The sequence below is a fragment of the Podarcis melisellensis genome, assembly GCF_964234715.1.
Source record: "Podarcis melisellensis genome assembly, chromosome: 14".
Lineage (NCBI taxonomy): Eukaryota > Metazoa > Chordata > Lepidosauria > Squamata > Lacertidae > Podarcis > Podarcis melisellensis.
Window position 1 is genome coordinate 52,196,697 of NC_138546.1, and position 18,574 is coordinate 52,215,270.

At 43.5% G+C, this 18,574-nt stretch overlaps 1 protein-coding gene across 5 annotated transcripts in view; it reads right to left on the minus strand.

Moving 5' to 3' along the window:
* CIB2 (calcium and integrin binding family member 2) overlaps positions 1 to 18,574 on the minus strand; it is a 39,509-nt gene that overhangs the window by 5,541 nt on the left and 15,394 nt on the right. For 4 of the 5 annotated variants that reach the window (XM_081887833.1, XM_081887831.1, XM_081887832.1 and 1 more), the window contains 2 exons: positions 9,383 to 9,494; positions 1,546 to 1,693 (listed from right to left, as the gene is read on the minus strand). In XM_081887833.1, coding sequence (XP_081743959.1) covers positions 1,546 to 1,693; positions 9,383 to 9,494 — 260 coding nt within the window. Of the gene's footprint in view, positions 1 to 1,545; positions 1,694 to 9,382; positions 9,495 to 15,450; positions 15,789 to 18,574 lie in introns of those variants that run through there. The other variant, XM_081887834.1, reaches the window with a different exon arrangement.

Below are 18,574 nucleotides of genomic sequence, written 5' to 3' on the forward strand. Positions count from 1 at the left end.
TGGTCGATATGCCTCTTCTCCAAGGACACCGTAAGCCCAAAGGGAACCCCTGGATGGCAGGTGACTAAAGGATGTGTGAACGTTATCTCAGTCAGGAATATCAGAAGAGCTCTGCTGGACTGAACCATTCATCCAGAATCCTGCCAACCAGATACCTCTGAAAATCCCACCAATGGGGACTGTTTGTCCCCCAGCAACTGGAATTGAGAAGTGGGCATGAAGGTCCCACTCTTAGCCATCACGATTCATGGGTCACATCCAGATCATAATTCAAATCAAATTTAAAGCACATGGGCTTGGGAACCATAGTTTGCCCCCTCACAGCTACAGCTCCCAGGATGCCTGGAGGAAGCCATGTGCATTCAATGTATGTTGTGGCTGTGGCCACAGTTCAGAGCTGAGGAGAGACCATGACTTCACCTGCTTCCTGCCCCTGTTCACGGCTCCTCATCTGCTTGGGGAAGGCTCAGGTCTGTGGCCCAGAAGGCTTTACAGCACGGGTTCCACAGAGTTTAGAGCTACAGGGGCGACTTTTCCAAGTAACCATTAAGTGACCATACAGTCCTCCCCAGTTCCACTTTACAAAACAGCAGGCCAAGGGGGCGAATTCGGCAGGTGTTGGCTGCTCTACACCAGGTGCTTGCCGATTAATCTTGCAAATGCATAAGAGAATGGCAATTAAAAGGCCATTGTATTGATTTGTTTTATTGTCTTTGGCCCAAGAAGCAGGATTAGCATCAGCCCTATTTAATTATAGAGCTGCAGAATGTCATTTAGCATGTTGGGTAATTGTCAGTAAAACAGTCAGCGTGGAATTATTTGCAAAAGCTCTGGCATCTGGTAGGTCATTCTGAAATAAAGAAAATAAATCAGAAAGCGTTTTTTTTTAAATATTGGGCCCCCACCCCACCCAAAAAACACTTTGGTGAAATTTAAAAGCAGTTGTTATACTAAATCAATTATATGCTTCTGAGAATGTTGCTTCTCAGAAGCCCAAGGTTTTATTTTTTTAAAAAAAATGCAGTTGTTCCATAAGGCAAGAGTGAATGCACCATTTCCAACTACACAGCACCCCCAGGAAGCTGAGGGAATCATAGAGTTGGAAGGGACCCTGAGGGTCATCTAGTCCAACCCCTGCCATGCAGTTTACCCATGAGATCGCCTTACTTCACATATGCCCCTTCAGCTGCTTCAATCTGTAGAACTGCCAGAGGTGTCGCATAATATTCATTCCGCATTGTAAAAAAATCTGTATCTTAGTGTGGCAGAACCTATACTTTGGAACTCCCTGTCTATTGACCTCAGCCTTCACTGAACTCTTTCTGCGCCTGCTAAAATCTTTTTGTGTAGACAAGCCTACGCTGATATGTAGAACTTTGTTGTGTGTTTTAATCTGTTTCTAATTTATCACTTATTTATTTATTACATTTTTATTTACAATTAAGCAGTGTATAAATTTTATTAAATATAAATCTGAAATGACCAAAACAAAATTCCCTTCCCTTCTGGTCAATGTTCTAACCCAATGCCAATTCCTCTCCTTACCATAGACCTTAAAGGCGTAGATTGCTTTGAGCTCTCGAGGGGCCGTTTCGCTGAGTACAGAGAACATGTCAACAAAGTCATTGAAGCTGAGGCTCCCCTCGTCATCGTCAGAAAAGGAGTGGACAATCCTCTCCCGGAAGGGGTTCTCCTGCAGACAGACAGAATGCATGAGCAACCTGCAGATTTGCTTCTCTTTTAAAAAGAAACCCAAAAAGGCAGCACTTTAGCTGAAACACTCCTTTAAAAGTCTCTCTGTATCACCCAAAACAAGTGTACAACCAGAGCTTTTTTCCCAGGGGGCACTCAAGGGTACGCAGTACCAGCACCTCTTTTTTGTTGTTAAAAAGTGCGGCACTTACGGTTACAACTTCATGCTGAGTACCGGGACCTATTTTTCTAGGGGAAAAACACTGTGTACAACCTAATACAAAATCCCAATTATAAGTAAGAACTCTGAATCTCCACAAGAGATCACTGGTAAAAAGTCCATTTCAACGCTGAGTTTTTCTCAAGCTCCTGCAAATCATTGGTGCTTTTCAGCTCCTGAGGAATGACTAGTTGCTCCCAACTACTCAAAAGTATAGACTCTCTGTCTCCCAACCCTTGTCTTGTCTTGGGAGGCGACTTCAATGCCCGGATTGGCCTTGTTTCCCCACAAAATGCAATATTATCTGGACTAAACTTGGAGGACAACCAGACATCTGTCAGAGGGCAGCAATGGACACCACCTCTAACCACACTGGGAAATATCTTTGTGAACTTATAATTAAGCATAACCTTTTGTTATGCAATGGGCATGGTCAAGGGGATCAAGAGGGTTATTTTACTTTTTTTAAAAAAATATTTTTTATTAAGTTTTCCATTTAACAATCCAATCATATCACATTAGTTAATCCGAATTATACCAATACATATCATAAAATCCAAGTATTTTGCCGGTTTTTTAAAATTTTTGTTGGGGGTACCCATGCTTCGAGTTCAGTAAGGGTCCAATCATCTCATATTTCTGCTGCTTTAATGTTCACAAGTCCCATCTTCCAATCTTCTTGTTGTTATCATTTTTCTTCTTAATAACCTCTGAGTTGTTTCCACAGGCGAGTTGAAGCAAGCATTATTATGTTTCTGTGTGGACTTTCACACTGATCCAAAAGTCCTATTCGACCGGCAGGCGCCATTTTGACAGTTCCGATGAAATAAAGTCTAAGCGTCTGCTCATTAATTTTCCCAGACCACTTGCTCCATAAATCAGCCTTTCCAGGGGAGTTTTTGCCAAATCAGACGTACAATCCAAACATGATAACAGAACAGTGGCTCGCCTCCCCCTTTAACTGTAAATCAAGGGTTATTTTACTTTTATCTCCCCCAGAGGCTTTACTAGCACCATAGATTATATCCTAACATCCAATAATGTGCCAATTGACTGAGACACCTTTAGGATAATTCCCAGAGCTGAAAGTGACCACTTTCTACTTGAGTTATCTCTGACATCATTCGTTTCTCCTGCCTTTCCTAAATTATTGGATGAAACGGAATATCTGATACTTGGAAACAGGAGGTTAAAATGGAATGCACAGGTCCAAGAAAAAATAATTCAGATCCTGGATTTCATGAATTTGCTTTATTAAAGGGGAAAATGTTGTTAGAAACAGGAAACATAATCAGACTTTATTAGAACATAATCAACCAAATGCGCCCACTGATGTCCACAGCTAGTGAGTAAAAAATAAAAAGTTTCAAAGACAGACTTGGTATAAGGAATGTCAGAATAGCAAAAAATGCCTATCTTAGAAAATTGAAGTTAAAACATGACAAGCACAATCTTGCTCTACAAGCAAGATAATTGGTAGCCCAATTATGATACAAATATAAATTATTACTTAAAAACAAGAAACAAATATATTATGAGCAACAGTGGAAAGCATTGGGAGATGCAGCACTTCAAAAGAACTCATGAAAATTTTGGCATCTCGTTGCCCAAGGCACAAATGGGCTGGGCTACTCGTTAGAAGTATCTGTTCAAGGAAAGGATTGGGTGACATATTTTACAGGAATATACAGCCCCCGCTCTGACTCATCCTCACAAGTTTACTATACTCAGTTATTAGAACTGCCAGAATGGCCAGACGTCACACCCAATCAGATTAAGAGGCTAATCGTAAGCCAACTAGCCAATAAAGCTCCAGGAGAAGACATGGTCCCAATGGAGATCTATAAGATAAGACCGGATTTCTGGTCACCCATTTTTGCAAAACTGTTTCCATACATTAACAGCTCAGGTCGCATACCAGAAGGGTGGAAACTGAGTATAATTGCCCCAATATATAAAAAGGGTGATAAGAAAAATCCTGCCAATTATAGACCCATTAGTTTGTTAGATGTAGCCTCTAAACTATATGCCAGGCTCCTTCTTGGGAGACTGGAAGAATGGGCAGATACAAATAAGGTGATATCTGAAGCCCAGGCAGGTTTCCAAAGAGGGAAATCCACATAGGACCAGTGCTTTCTGCTATGTAAATACATCCATAATTTGAAGCAAAAACTATATGTTGCTTTTATCGATCTAAAGTCAGCTTTCGATACGGTTCCTAGACATGCATTGTGGCAGAAATTAGAAAAGACAAATATAGACCGTCATCTATTATTTCTCATCAAAACATTATATACTGACACATCAATACAAGTAAAGGTGGATCTGGACAGCCATCTTACTACTAGAATTAAGACCATTTCTGGAGTCAAACAGGGATGCATTTTGGTACCTTTCTTGTTTAATTTTTATATTAATGACATGGTTAAAGAACTGGAGGGCCTACAGTTTGCCCCTGTCACAATTCTTGACCAAAAATTCTCAGTCTTAATGTATGCTGATGACCTAGTATTTGTATCTAGAACCCAGGTAGGCCTGAGACGGCTGCTTGCGAAATTAAGTCCATATTGCACAAGGAATGCTTTATCTATAAACTGCCATAAGACGCAGGTCATTGTATTTGGGAAGCACCCTAAAAAGCATGTTTGGCACCTGGATGAACACATCATAAACTAAGTAAATACGTTTAAATATCTGGGATTGGTTTATTCAGAAACAGCATCTTGGAATATAAAGCTCTCCAATATTAAATTTGCAAGCCTTTAAATCAGCAAAAGCTATTTTTAAATTTGCTGTTTGTAAAGGTGGAAATCTGGTTAACCCAGCTTCCAAATCAATGGCCCAGATTTTATATGGTACAGAGGTTTGGGGTACCTCAAAGGTCTCTGGTTTGGAACCCGCACAGAATTATTTTTAAGAGTCCTTTTAGGTTTACCCAGAGACATGCAATCTGCCATGGTCAGGTTGGAAACTCGCATGTTGAGCAAAGAGAGCCAAATAAATAAAAGAATCCTCTGCTACTGGTTTAGAATTCAACAGATGGACAAGGCTAGGCTACCAAAAAAATGCCCGATTGAACTCTCAAATGGATTACCCCTTAAAAACTTGGTATATCACACTGCCCAACTGATGGACAAATATGACCTCTCAGTGACTTCCCTTATATTCCCAGAAAAACATTTTTAAATGAACCATAAGGGCAGTGGCAATTAAAAACAACCTAAACTCTATGTACACATCCACATGCACCCCATTATATTTTAAACTTAGAGAGGCCCATGAACAAACACCTTATTTCAATGAACTGACTTTTGTACAACTTCGGAAAGCTTTTACAGAGTTAACGATTAAATACAATAAACTCTGCTTATAGAGATGGGAGACACAGAGGCATACCAAGAAACAAACGTGATTGCATTAGGGGATGTCCTGAAGTAGAGGACCTTATGCATTTTATCTTGCGCTGCCCCTTATATAATGAAGCAAGAGAATGATTTTTAGCACCTATAATGACAAGCTCCCCTGGCCAGAACCCCTCTGACATGATTTTATATCTGCTCGCAGAAATAGTTAAGTATGTGACCTGGCTTCTAGCACTTTTTGCAATTGCTGCTAGGAAAATTAGAGCAAATTATATAGCCAAGATAGGCACCAACTGTAAAGGAGATGAATTTATTTGACCCTACCTACAATTTATTTGACCCTACAAGCTAAAGGGATGTGGATCATGCTGTGGGTTAAACCACAGAGCCTAGGGCTTGCCAATCAGAAGGTCAGCGGTTTGAATCCCAGCGATGGGGTGAGCTCCCGTTTTCTCGGTTCCAGCTCCTGCCAACCTAGCAGTTCAAAAGCACGTCAAAGTGCAAGTAGATAAATAGGTACAACTCCGGCGGGAAGGTAAATGGCGTTTTCTGTGTGCTGCTCTGGTTTGCCAAAAGCGGCTTAGTCATGCTGGCCACATGACGTGGAAGCTGTACGCCGGCTCCCTCGGCCAGTAAAGCGAGATAAGGGCCGCAACCCAAGAGTTGACCACAACTGGACCTAATGGTCAGGGGTCCCTTTACATCAAGATATATTCTATCTTTATCACCAAACTCCGAATATAATTGCATACTATATTAATTAACATTATTTTTAATATATTAGTGGACATGTGGTGATTTTAGCCTATAAATTTGTTCAAAGTCTTCACCTGTATATTAAGGTACTTCTATAGCTCTGTTTAGAGTAGGTAATGTTTTGATAATATAAATGTTTTAAGTTTTTTGTATTAATTCAGCATATTTCCTTTTAACTGTTGAATGATTCTGTGTACATTGCAGTATCCTCTGGCTATGTGCAATAAAACTGACTGACTGACTAGTTGCACAGGTAAAGCTGCAAATGTCAGACGGCTGGAGCCTCTAAGTTAACCGGTGGAAAAGAAGCGTGAAAGTAGAGCTGCAAGAATGGATAAGCTTTTCCAGGCTGGGGGCTTGAGGTTCCTACCCATGTCCCAGGGCTTCCCCTTCTAGACTTCCCAAATGGTGGGACCAGGAGCAGCCTGCTAGTGGCACAGGTGCCCCGGGTGAAAGCCCAGTGGTTCATGGGAGATGTACTTTTCAGCACAGCAGGGTAGGGACAGACTTCATTCTCCCCAGGCAACCCCATCCCTACTCTTACTACCACCCAGGACGTCAGGAAGGGAAAGGATGTTTTGGCAAGTAGAGGGGCTGGGAAGGAGTTTGTTCAGAGGGCTAGAGAAAGCAGGCAGGGAGGGCAGCGGGGAGCCGGGATTTTGTGAAGCCTGTCTCACCAAAGCAGTGTATCATGGGAAGCTGCCTTCTGCTGACTCAGATAGTGTGCACATCATTCTCAGTCCCGTCTGCACTGACGGCCACAGTTTTCCAAGGTTTCAGGAAGAAATCTCCTAGTCCTACCTGGAGAAGTTAGGAATTCAACTGGAGACCTTTGGCCTGTGCTCTCTCTCTCCTTCTCCTAGATGGGCTCCCTTCCCAGGTGGATGAGCCCCATCTGCCCCTCACTTCCCTCCACGGCACGGGCAGAAACTGCCTTCTTGACCCTTGGACCCACTCTTGGTCTCATCTACTCAGTGCGCCAGTTCCAGCAACACAGGAAGCTCCCTTATACAAAGTCAGGCCGTTGGTCCATCTCCTTCAACACTGTTTACACTGACCGGGAGCAGCTCTTTTGGGTTTTAGGAAGGATATTTCCCAGCCCCTACCTGGAGATGCCTTGCACATGCCAAGAATGTTCCATACCGCTTCCTCTAAAGTGATGCCAATGTGGCCACACAAGGGAAATTTCTTTTCTTGCAGTCCCTGTACACAAGTCCCCTGCCAGTCCACCAGGAGGATGGGCCAGGCTGGGACGAAATAGTAAGACATGCCTTTCCATTGCAAAAAGCAGAACAGAGCCATTTGCTGTCTCCCCCCATGCCCAGGTTGGAACGTGAGCAGCAGCCGTCTGAAGAGTTATTATCTGCACCCAGACATAACATCCTGGGCAAACCAGGACTTCAGCAGCCTCTCTCTCCTTTCCACGCCCCTGCATTACCACCAACTGGTTTCTCTTACAACTGAGTATATTGCCACAGGATCCAGTTACGGTGATGGCAGTTTGCAAAGTGATGAATTAAGGACACTCAGAAGCAGGTAATGAACCTAAATCGTACCGCAGGGCTGCACTCTTATACCAGGCCCCCCCCATGCGGTCTGCCAACAAATGTTATCTGGCCCTTAGGTGACCCTACCTAATTTTAACTGAAGTGCAGAGAAAAAATGCCCACAATTTCATTCATTTGGGGGAATTCCCCCCACCCAAATAATTGAAAGAGTTGGAGAATATTGGGGTGCTCCGATGCATGCAGTGGCTACTCAGAGGTCTGGATCATACAGGCAGGAGCACCTGCATCCTGCTCTCCTGGGCCAAATTCCTCCCCTTCAGAGGGTGATGCCATGGATTCTGAGGAGCTGATGGAGTGAGATGGAGGAAGCAACACTCATGTCTGCTTGTGAGAGTTGCCAACCTGAGCTCCACTTCAAGGTGCGACCCTGAACTTGAACTCCTGCTGAAAACCTTCAAGTGGCTGCAACCTCCACCTGGAACCCAGCAGTGTGTGGGCCACTGGCTGAGTTCCTGAGCCAGGAAGACTCATCTAGACATACTAAGAAATGCAAGTAAACACTGTCTTCCAAATGAGGATGGACACGTGGCAGGCACCATGCCATTCATCATGCCAGGAGTTAGGACACTCTTCTTTAGCCTGCAATAAATCATGGAAACCCTGAGTCCACCTTCCATGTGAAAGCCCAGGTTCATACAAGCAGCACCTCCATGACATGCTGGCTTAAGCAGGTGACCACCACCTTGCTTAATAACAACAACAACAACAACAACAACAATTTGTAGCCCATCCATCTGACTGGATTGCCCTTCCACAGGAGGCTGTTCCACAGGGTGGGCGCAACTACCAAGAAGGCTTTCTGCCTGCTTCCCTGCAACCTCACTTCTTGCAGTGAGGGAACCGCCAGAAGATCCTTGGAGGTGGACCTCAGTGTCTAGGCTCCATATTGTATGCTGTGATCTCCCATTTTGCAATCTGATGAATTGGTACCTTTTTCTCCCCTCCACCTTCCTTTGTTCCATACTGAGCATACAAATATATCATATGGCAACTGATCATCCCAAAGCTTCCTTCAAAATGTGAAGCGTTAAAATTAACTCGTCTGTTGACTCAACCCAAGAATTTAGACTCCTGTATATAATGTCTTGAGTGGTCGATCACCCTGTGCATATATGAAGTTACAAGGCCATGGATATGATGTAAAGTAATCCTCAAGGTTGTGAGCAGGTCAAAGCAACCAAGCTGCAATAGCTCGAGAATAGACTCTGGATGAAGTCAGGGATTGCCCTGGGAATCTATGGAAGAAGGGAGGCAGGGGGAGGTGGTATACCCATATAGCCAAATATGAAAACATTTTTAAAAAGAAAGAAGCTGAATTTATATGGAAGTGAGGAACCGATCTAAGCAAAGAAACGAAGCTCACAAGAAGTGCTTGGCTCTTGAGTCAGGCCAAAGGCCTGTCTAGTCCCTCATGCAGTTTTCACAGTTGTCAACCAGGTGGCCCTGAGAAGCCTACAAACAGGACCTGAGGACAACAGCCCTCTCCCCATTGCTGACTCCCAGGAAGAATGGAGGAATGGAGATAGTGCGGTGAGGAGGAGGCACAGCACATTTCCCCCCTCAAAAAGTTGGGCACCAGTTTGTTAAGGTTTGTTGGGGGTTGTAATTCTGTGAAGGTGAAAACTACAGTGCCTGGAATTTTTTGAGAGAAAGAATCTGTTTCAAATCTGCTTTAAATGTATGGTGTGTACGCAGCCTTACAGCCAAAGTCAGTCCCCCCAGTCAAAAATTTTGTGGAGTTGGGCTGCAGAAGAATGGTAGAAAGGAGACATGAAAAGTAATACCTTTAGCTCTGGCATGTTCACTATAAGCTGCATAGGTAGTTTAACATCTGGATTCTTCGTATAGTCCATAGGTACCATGTTTGGTGCCAGTTCATGGTAGCGGCCGTGCAACCTGTAAACAAGCACACAGACACAAACAGAACAACACTGAGAAGAGGCTGTAAGGAACTGTTTCCATTCCACAGTGCAGACAGACTCAGGCAGACATGCTGCTCTAAAGCCCTCTTTTATTGCAAACAAAACAGGCTGGGGATTGAGCTGCTGAGGCTTCCTCTCAAAGCAATTTCAGCTTAGCCCAAGACCAGGCATGCATGTTATACTGATCATCTCTGCTGACGGTCTGATTGTTGAACTAAAGCAACACTAGCAATGCATCCTCAAGAAGTCCCAGCTAGGAAAATGTACTAATAGCAAAGGGATGCTCACTTTTCTTGCAACCAAATCAGAAATAAGTTGCTGATTAATGGCACCACATATCTCTAGGGGGGTTGCTGCTTTTGGGGGGGAAATTACTGTTTAATAGACCATGAGACCATTTCAGACCATGGTTTAGAACCTGCAAGAGGATAGGCAGGAGTCTTGAAACAGTACACCTTCCTTTCCCCTTTTCCATAATTTGAATTCCTATTTGGGTCAGGAACAATTTGGGACACATTCTTTAAAGAGAAACTTTCAAGTCTAGCCTTTCGTTGTTATTGGCAAATAAATTTCTGGCAATCTGCAGATACCCCAATTGTGGTTTGTTCCAATTCCACACTAAACTGTGGAAAAGGAGTGGGACAAAGGGAAGTGTGGAGGAGCCCTAAGTGCAGATGACCCCTCAACCAGACAAGAGTGTCCCCTGTCCCTATTACTATTTATCTTGGTGTTGGAAATTCTGAATAGGAAAATAAGGAATGATGAAGTTATAAGAGGTATAGTATTAGGGGAAAAATCTTATAAATTGCGAGCTTACGCCAATGACCTTATCATTACTATGGAAAACCCCAAAGAAAGTTTACCAAAAGTGATTGAGGTGGTAAAAGAATTTGGACAGGTGGCCGGTTTAAAATTAACTGTAAAAAAAAAAAAGTTAGTTAAAAATATAGGGCCGGAGGAAAAGAACGAATTTCAAAAAATTTCTGGATTAGAGGTGAAGAAGAAAGTCAAGTACTTAGGGTCAAGTACAAAGAATATCAACCTATATCAGGATAATTCTGTAAAAACTTGGAATGAGATAAAAAGAAATTTGGAAATTTGGGGTGGACTACATCTTTCTTTTTGGGGAAGAATCTCCACAATTAAGATGAATGTCCTTCTGAAAATGATTTTTTCCCTCCAGACTATTCCGGTGTTAGGAGGAATGCGCTGCTTTAAAGACTGGCAAAGAGACATTTCAAAATTCACATGGCAAGGGAAAAGACCTAGGATTAAGCATGAGCTATTGATGTTAAGGAGAGAGGGTTTTTTTCCTTGCCTGATCACAAATTGTATCACAATGCAGCATGCCTATCTTGGATCCGTGAATGGGTAGTACTGCAAAACACAGACCTGTTGGACATAGAGGGGTTTGACAGCCATTATGATTGGCACACATACTTGGCTTATGACAAGGTAAAAGTCCACAAGGGTTTCTTGAATCATATGATAAGAAAACCCCTTTACAAAGTATGGACTAAATATAAAGATTTACTCGAACTGAAAACCCCTTAGTAGCTTTCCCCTATAGAAGCTTTTGTAGTTAGGAAAAAAAAATATGAAAAAGAACTGGGCAACTTATAAAACCTTGCTGGAAGAAAAATATAATTAATAAAGCCTTAAAAAATTTGAGGAGATCCAAACACAACTAACTGATTGGCTCCAATATTCTCAACTTAATGAAATATTTAGAAAAGACAAACAAAAGGTTTTTGCAGCAGAGTTATCAAGATAAAAGAAAGATTTAATCCAATTGAAATAAAAACTTTTATCCAAGATGTATAAACTCCTCCTTGATTGGAAAGTCAAGGAGGAGGAGGTAAAATCAGTTATGGTTCGATTGGCCCAGGATTTTGGCTATAATATCCAAATGGATGTGTGGGAAAGACTCTGGAAGGTAGACATAAAATTCACCGCATGTTATAATATGAAAGAAAATCTGATGAAAATGTTTTACTGATGGTACCTGATTCCAGCCAAATTAGCCAAAATGTATTTTAAAAATTGAACATTTGCTGGAGGTTTAAGAAGTCAGAAGGTACAATGCTACATATGTGGTGGAACTGTGTGAAAGTTAGAGAATTCTGGGACATTATATATAATGAACTTTAAAAAAATCTTTAAATGTTCATTAAAAAAAACACCCAGAAACCTTCCTGTTGGGAATCATGTATAATGAGTATAATGATAAATCAAAGTGTGAAATCGAAAATGAAGCCAAGAAAACATTGTAGAATGAATGGAAATCAAAGGAACATGTGGTTTTTTTGTGGGGTTTTTTGTTCTTTGGTATTGTTACTGCATTGTTTTGTTTTTATTGTTTGTTTGTTTTTAAAGTATTGTTTCAATAAAGTACCGTATCTTTCGCTCCATAAGACACACTTTTTTCTTCCTAAAAAATAAGGGGAAATGTCTGTGCGTCTTATGGAGCGAATGCGTGGTCCCTGGAGCCGAATTGCCCAGGGGCAAAAAGCAGATCATGCTTTTTCTTTTCTTTTCTTTTTTGAAAGAGGGAAGTGGGTGTCGAAACAAAGCTGCTGATCGTTTGCCGATCAGGGAGAGAGATAAGGGACGCTAGAGATAAAGGAGTCTGCCTGGGAGTGGGGAGGTAAGGACAGCAAACTTGCAAAGTGGGGAAACAGGAAGACTAAAGCAATAAGGAGAGAAATTAGAAGAAAAGGAGGAGCAAAAAACTGCTCCAGCTAAGTAAAGACCCTAAGGCAAACAAGAGGGAAGGGAGAGTTGAAAGGAAACAGCTAATCGTTGGGATCAGAAGAGAGATAAGGGATGCTAGCGGAGGCTGCCTGGGAGGGGGGGAGGTAAAAGCCCATGGATCCTCAGGATTTTTACATTGGGTCACCTCAAATTCACCATCAGATCACATAACATGTCCATGGCTACAGCCTACACCCAAAAAATCACGCACCCACAGTTGCCTGGGAGCAAAAACGTGGTTACAAAGTATGGATCCACATGGATCCTCAGGATTTTTGCATTAGGTCACCCCAAATTCACCATCAGATCACATGGCCACAGCATGAACCACAAAAATCATACATCTACTGTTTCATTCAGAATATTTTTTTTCTTGTCTTCCTCCTCTAAAAACTAGGTGCATCTTATGGTCAGTGAAAAATACAGTGTTTTAGAGAGAGAGAGAGAGGATGATCCCTCTGCCTACCCAGACAGGAAGTCCCTATCCCACTGTCAGTAGCTAACTTAAGTTCCATTCTGCCTCTTGATTGGTTGCTAGTCTTTCCAGCTCTCACTGGTTGCCAGGGAACCAGGAGGTGGACCCAGGGCCTGCTCATCTCAGCTGGTGCATATTGGGACTGGTAGGGTGAAAGGCAGGGAGACCAACAGCAGGTGGCGCCAGAGCCAATGCAAGTGAAGCCAGCACCTGGCGGGTTGTAAGAGACAAGGCAGGCAGGTGGGGGGATGGCTGCAGTTGGCAGGGCAGTGCCCTCTTTGCTAGGCTGTAAGGCCAACTCTAGCCGGCTGTGCAGACCTCTGCCACCTTTGTGACAAGAACTTCCCAGGAGGCAAACTGCTGGGAATGGAAGATAAAAGCTGGTAATAGCTCATTGATTAGGAAGGCTTGAGTGGCCATTAGGCCATGAGAGATTCTGAGCATCTCATTATGTCTCCTCCACAACAATGCCAGTCGATTCTGGCCTGCAGAAGAGATTGCAAACCATTTGCCCAGGAATGTGCATTGACAGGGGCGGGGTACATATCTCACCATTTCCAGAGCCTCGGATTTGAGGAGGATCCTTTCCTTCCCCCTCATGCACCCCCACCAAAAAAGGAAACACCAAACCCTGAGACGTGAACCAGTGCTCCAGCATACATTTTGCGGTGCTCGATGCCTTTTCTGCAACTGTTTTCCTCACTGGTGATGGGATTTTCTCATTTTCAATGAGAACTTATAGTCTTACATTCCTAAAATGTGTCTGAGGCCCTCTTTCTCCCACCCAATACTGCTGAACAGCCACACTGTGCCAAGAAACAGAGGGGACATTTATCATATGTGGTGGTCATGCAGAGCAGCTAAAGAATCTGGTGAGATTATTTATAATGGGATAAAAAATGTTTAAAAGTTCATTCCCAAAAAGACCAGAGGCGTTTCTCTTAGGAATAATTGAGTCAGATGTTCCTAAGAACTACTGTATAAGAATTTATTTCACTATGCAACAACTGCAACTCGAATTGTATATGCCCAAAAGTAGAGGGAGGGAGCAGTCCCAAGAGAGAGGAATGGCAGCTGAAAACAATGAGTTGGTGAGTCTAACTAGCAGAATAAGAGAGCAAGATAAAAGAGTATTTAAAGAGGATTAGAAAAATGTTTGTAGAATATATGAAGAACTACTGTAAACAGGTAAAAACGTTAGTAGGTTTAGAATAAATTCAGCAGTACAAAATATGCAGAAATGAAACGAGAAACGGGACAATATGGAGTAATAATCATATGCAGTAGTAAAAGATATTAGAAAGAACCCACGGAAAGGATGAAGGGAAGTCAATGTTCATTTTTAAAAAAGATTGCAAGGTTATATTAAAATTGTAACGATGTAACAATATAAATAAAAAAATAAAAATTAAAAAAACAAGAACACCACCACTGTGTGAAGTATCCTGATATTGTAAGGTTATGACTGATTTTTAAAAAATTTTACTTGTAAGCTGCTTCAGAAGAATTTGCTACCTTCTAAAAGTGGGATAATGGTGCTGATAAGAATTTTTTTTTACACATTTTTTTCAAACTCAGAAGTGATGGATTTCAATTTTCTCTGCGTATTAGTTTGTAAGATTTTTCTCTTCCCACCCCACAAATTTAGGACACATGAGCAGAATCCTTTTGACTTTCTGAAATCCCAAAGTCCTTCTGGGATTCAACTGGAGCAGAAGCAAAGGGATGCCAGGAACTCAGAGCAATGATGAGGTGGAGCTGAGGGATTCCACTCAGACCTATCCAATCCCTGCTCTGTCCAGACGAGCAGCTTTGAATGTGAGGGGAGAAGGGGCCAGGTGAAGTGGAGACACAGAAACTGGGCAGCTATCCAGGATAAATATCACATTCAGCCAATGGATGGGTGGGCCATGTTCAGTCAGCAATTTGCCAGCCGACTGAACATTCCATTTTCATTTGTGATGCTTCTGCAGGAGAGCAAAAGCGCATTCCTGGGCACCTGGATTTGCTGAATTGGGTTTCTTGTCCTGAAGCCTAAAGGGAGATTTAAAAAAAACAAAAACAGATGGGCTGGGAAATGAGTAGGCATTATTCGGGGGGGGGCAGACATGTGATGGAGAGAAATGATGGCTTGTGGGTTTTCATTTTTTAAAAAAATAAAAATAAAAATTATGGGCTGAAGCTTTGGACACCACAGCAACTCAAGTTAACTCTGCCCACTTTGCATACAGAAGGGTCTCAAGCTGAATGTCTGGCATCTCCAGTTAAAGAACTGGGTCTCAGGGCTGGGAAGGGAGGTTTGCCAGAGACTGGATGCCAGCTGGATCAGACCAGCCTTCCCCAGGGCTCAGTGGTAGAGCATCTGCCTTGCAAGCAGAAGGTCCCGGGTTCAACCCTCCACCCCTCCATGCAGGGTGCAGAGGGACTCCTACCAGAATCCTTGGAGAGCTGCTGCCAGTCAGTGTAGAGAAATACTAGGCTAGAGGGGCAGGAGGGGAGCCCCAAGAAGCCTCTGGCTGGTGAGGAGACCCCTCCCCCCCAGCCTGAAGAGGTCCCTTCAGAGCTTCCTCAGAAACTCCTGTGATGGACAGCAATCAAGCTTGGCTCTTCTCAAGATATCCCTGGGACACCTAAAACCATAAATAACACAGAAATTGGGGAAAGGCTATGGCCAGACAAGAGCTGATATCATAAAATTTACCTGTGTCCAGGGACGTAGGAAGAGGGCGGGGGGCGCCCTGGGTGCCATCATAGAGAGGGTGACAAATGATCAAGGAACAATCACTGCCCTACTAGGGTAGTTCATAAAAAACTTTTTTTTAAAAAAAAGTGCCTGCTCCAAAGGTCTTATCTTAGTACACTAGGGATTATATAGCTATATGTGAAATTCCATGCATATCAGTTAATATCTCGACCCTCCTCCACGAAAACAGCTGTTTCCTTGGTTGTTTCCCTATGTCATGAAGGCTGAAATTTCCATTCAGTGGAGCAGGGTCAAGATATTAACTGATATGCAAGAAATTTCAGATACAGCTATATAATCCCTAGTGTAGTAAGATAAGAAGAAGAAGAAGAGTTTGGATTTGATATCCCGCCTTTCACTCCCTTTGAGGAGTCTCAAAGCGGCTAACATTCTCCTTTCCCTTCCTCCCCCACAACAAACACTCTGTGAGGTGAGTGGGGCTGAGAGACTTCAGAGAAGTGTGACTGGCCCAAGGTCACCCAGCAGCTGCATGTGGAGGAGCGGAGACGTGAACCCGGTTCCCCAGATTAGAGACTACCGCTCTTAACCACTACACCACACTGGCTCTGGAGAATAGAATAGAATAGAATCATAGAGTTGGAAGAGACCACAAGGGCCATCGAGTCCAACCCCCTGCCAAGCAGGAAACACCATCAGAGCACTCCTGACATATGGTTGTCAAGCCTCTGCTTAAAGACCTCCAAAGAAGGAGACTCCACCACACTCCTTGGCAGCAAATTCCACTGTTGAACAGCTCTTACTGTCAGGAAGTTCTTCCTAATGTTTAGGTGGAATCTTCTTTCTTCTAGTTTGGATCCATTGCTCTGTGTCCGCTTCTCTGGAGCAGCAGAAAACAACCTTTCTCCCTCCTCTGGGTGACATCCTTTTATATATTTGAACATGGCTATCATATCACCCCTTAACCTCCTCTTCTCCAGGCTAAACATGCCCAGCTCCCTTAGTCGTTTCTCATAAGGCATCATTTCCAGGCCTTTGACCATTTTGGTTGCCCTCCTCTGGACAAGTTCCACTTTGTCAGTGTCCTTCTTGAACTGTGGTGCCCAGAACTGGACACAGTACTCCAGGTGAGGTCTGACCAGAGCAGAATACAGTGGCACTATTACTTCCCTTGATCTAGATGCTATACTCCTATTGATGCAGCCCAGAATTGCATTGGCTTTTTTAGCTGCCGCGTCACACTGTTGGCTCATGTCAAGTTTGTGGTCAACCAAGACTCCTAGATCCTTTTCACATGTACTGCTCTCAAGCCAGGTGTCACCCATCTTGTATTTGTGCCTCTCATTTTTTTTGCCCAAGTGCAATACTTTACATTTCTCCCTGTTAAAATTCATTTTCTTATAAAAATGAAGCAGGCATTTTCTTATTAAAAAAGTTTTTTATGGATTGCCCTACTGCCCCACCCTCCGCTGGGCTTCCCGGGTCCTGGAAAGTCGGCCTTGGTGAAGGAGGCTGAGGAGACCAGGCCTTGCCTTGCCTTCGCCCCCTCCCGCCTGCAGCCGATTGGCCAGCTGGGTTGGGGGCGGGGCGAAGGCAAGGCAAGGCCTGGTCTCCTCGGCCTCCTTTTCTTCGCCAAGGCCGCTGTCTATCCTGCGCACCCCCTTCCGGCACAACCCCCCCAAAAGTGGAGTGTGCGGGACAATGGCAGCGCTGACGCCCCATTTTGCCCGCGTGTGGCGCCAGGAGGAGCAGCTCAGCGCCGCCCTGGGCGCTCGGCAGGCCGGCCTCCCCTTTGCCCCCAGCCTCCCCTGCGTGAAGCTAGGAATCCCCCCCCCCCCAAAAAAGCAGTTGTGTAATTAAAAGAAGATGAGAAAAAGCAGAAAGCTATTCTGAGGCTAATTGACCAATTAGGGTCTATTAATGAAGTTCACACTTTTGACAACCAGTCTGATGCTTCTGCAGAAAAATATTCCTAGACACAAGACTTATTTTTTATTTTTTAAGCCCTTTCAGTCTCCCATCTCAAGGCTAAGTACAGCAAACTACATTCCCACCCCTCTTCCCAAGGCCACATTATTTACCTCTGTGTGCTGGTGTATCTGTGTCTCCCTTGTATCTATTAGGGACTATTCTCTTGCCTTTCCTTTGATATCTATGCTACTGATTACTTCTGCTGTTTTAATTTTAGAGGAAGTGTTTAATTTAAGAGGGATCTGTACTATAGAATAACAGTGGTAACAATACATTGAAGACACGTAAATCTTTTGGGGAGGGTGGTCCCAGAGCCCTAGCGCCCCCACCCCAAAGAGGATCAAATGGGCTGACTTGGGCACTCTTTTCCCCTCCCCTCCCCCAAGTTCTTTCTCTCCATCTGCGCTGGCTCCCTGCCTGTTACGTTATATGCGGGGAAACCCGTGTGGGGTTCCTCTCTGTGTAAAGCCAAAACACAATCCATCCTGTAGATTTAAGTATCTGTCCACAGTCGGCTACTTGTTATCAGAGGCCCAGAATCCATATTCCTTTGTAAGAAAATATGAAATAACGTAAAACCATTTTTGAAGGCAAAAAAATTAAAAAATCAATGGGTGGGGGGGGGTGACAAGAAATTTTCTGCACCAGGTACCACCTGACCTTCCTACGCCTCTGCCTGTGGCCTTCCAAAAAATCCAAAGCTGAAGCAATTCTCCTTAGGAGTAATTTCATGTGGTGACAGACAGACCCAGAACCAATTAGCTGGCTCAGTGGAAAGCAACACGGCCCCCTCCGTGAATCCATAGGCGGGAGGGTGTTGCATCTCTCAGAGGCCAAGTCCCAAGGTGCTATGTGCTCCCATGGATGTTGTGCCACATACACTTTCAGAGATCCATGCTCCAACTGAGATGCCTGCTGAGCTACCCTGAAAAGCCTGCTTTTTATCTCCATCTATTGCCAGTTACTAAGGGGATCTTAGAGCACATCTTTCTTTCTTTCTTTCTTTCTTTCTTTCTTTCTTTCTTTCTCTTTCTTTCTCTTTCTTTCTCTTTCTTTCTTTCTTTCTTTCTTTTTTGCTGTGGACAAGCATCAATCATATTCCCTCATTAAAGGTTTTCTTCAAATTATCATTGAAAGAAGAAGGAGACAGGCA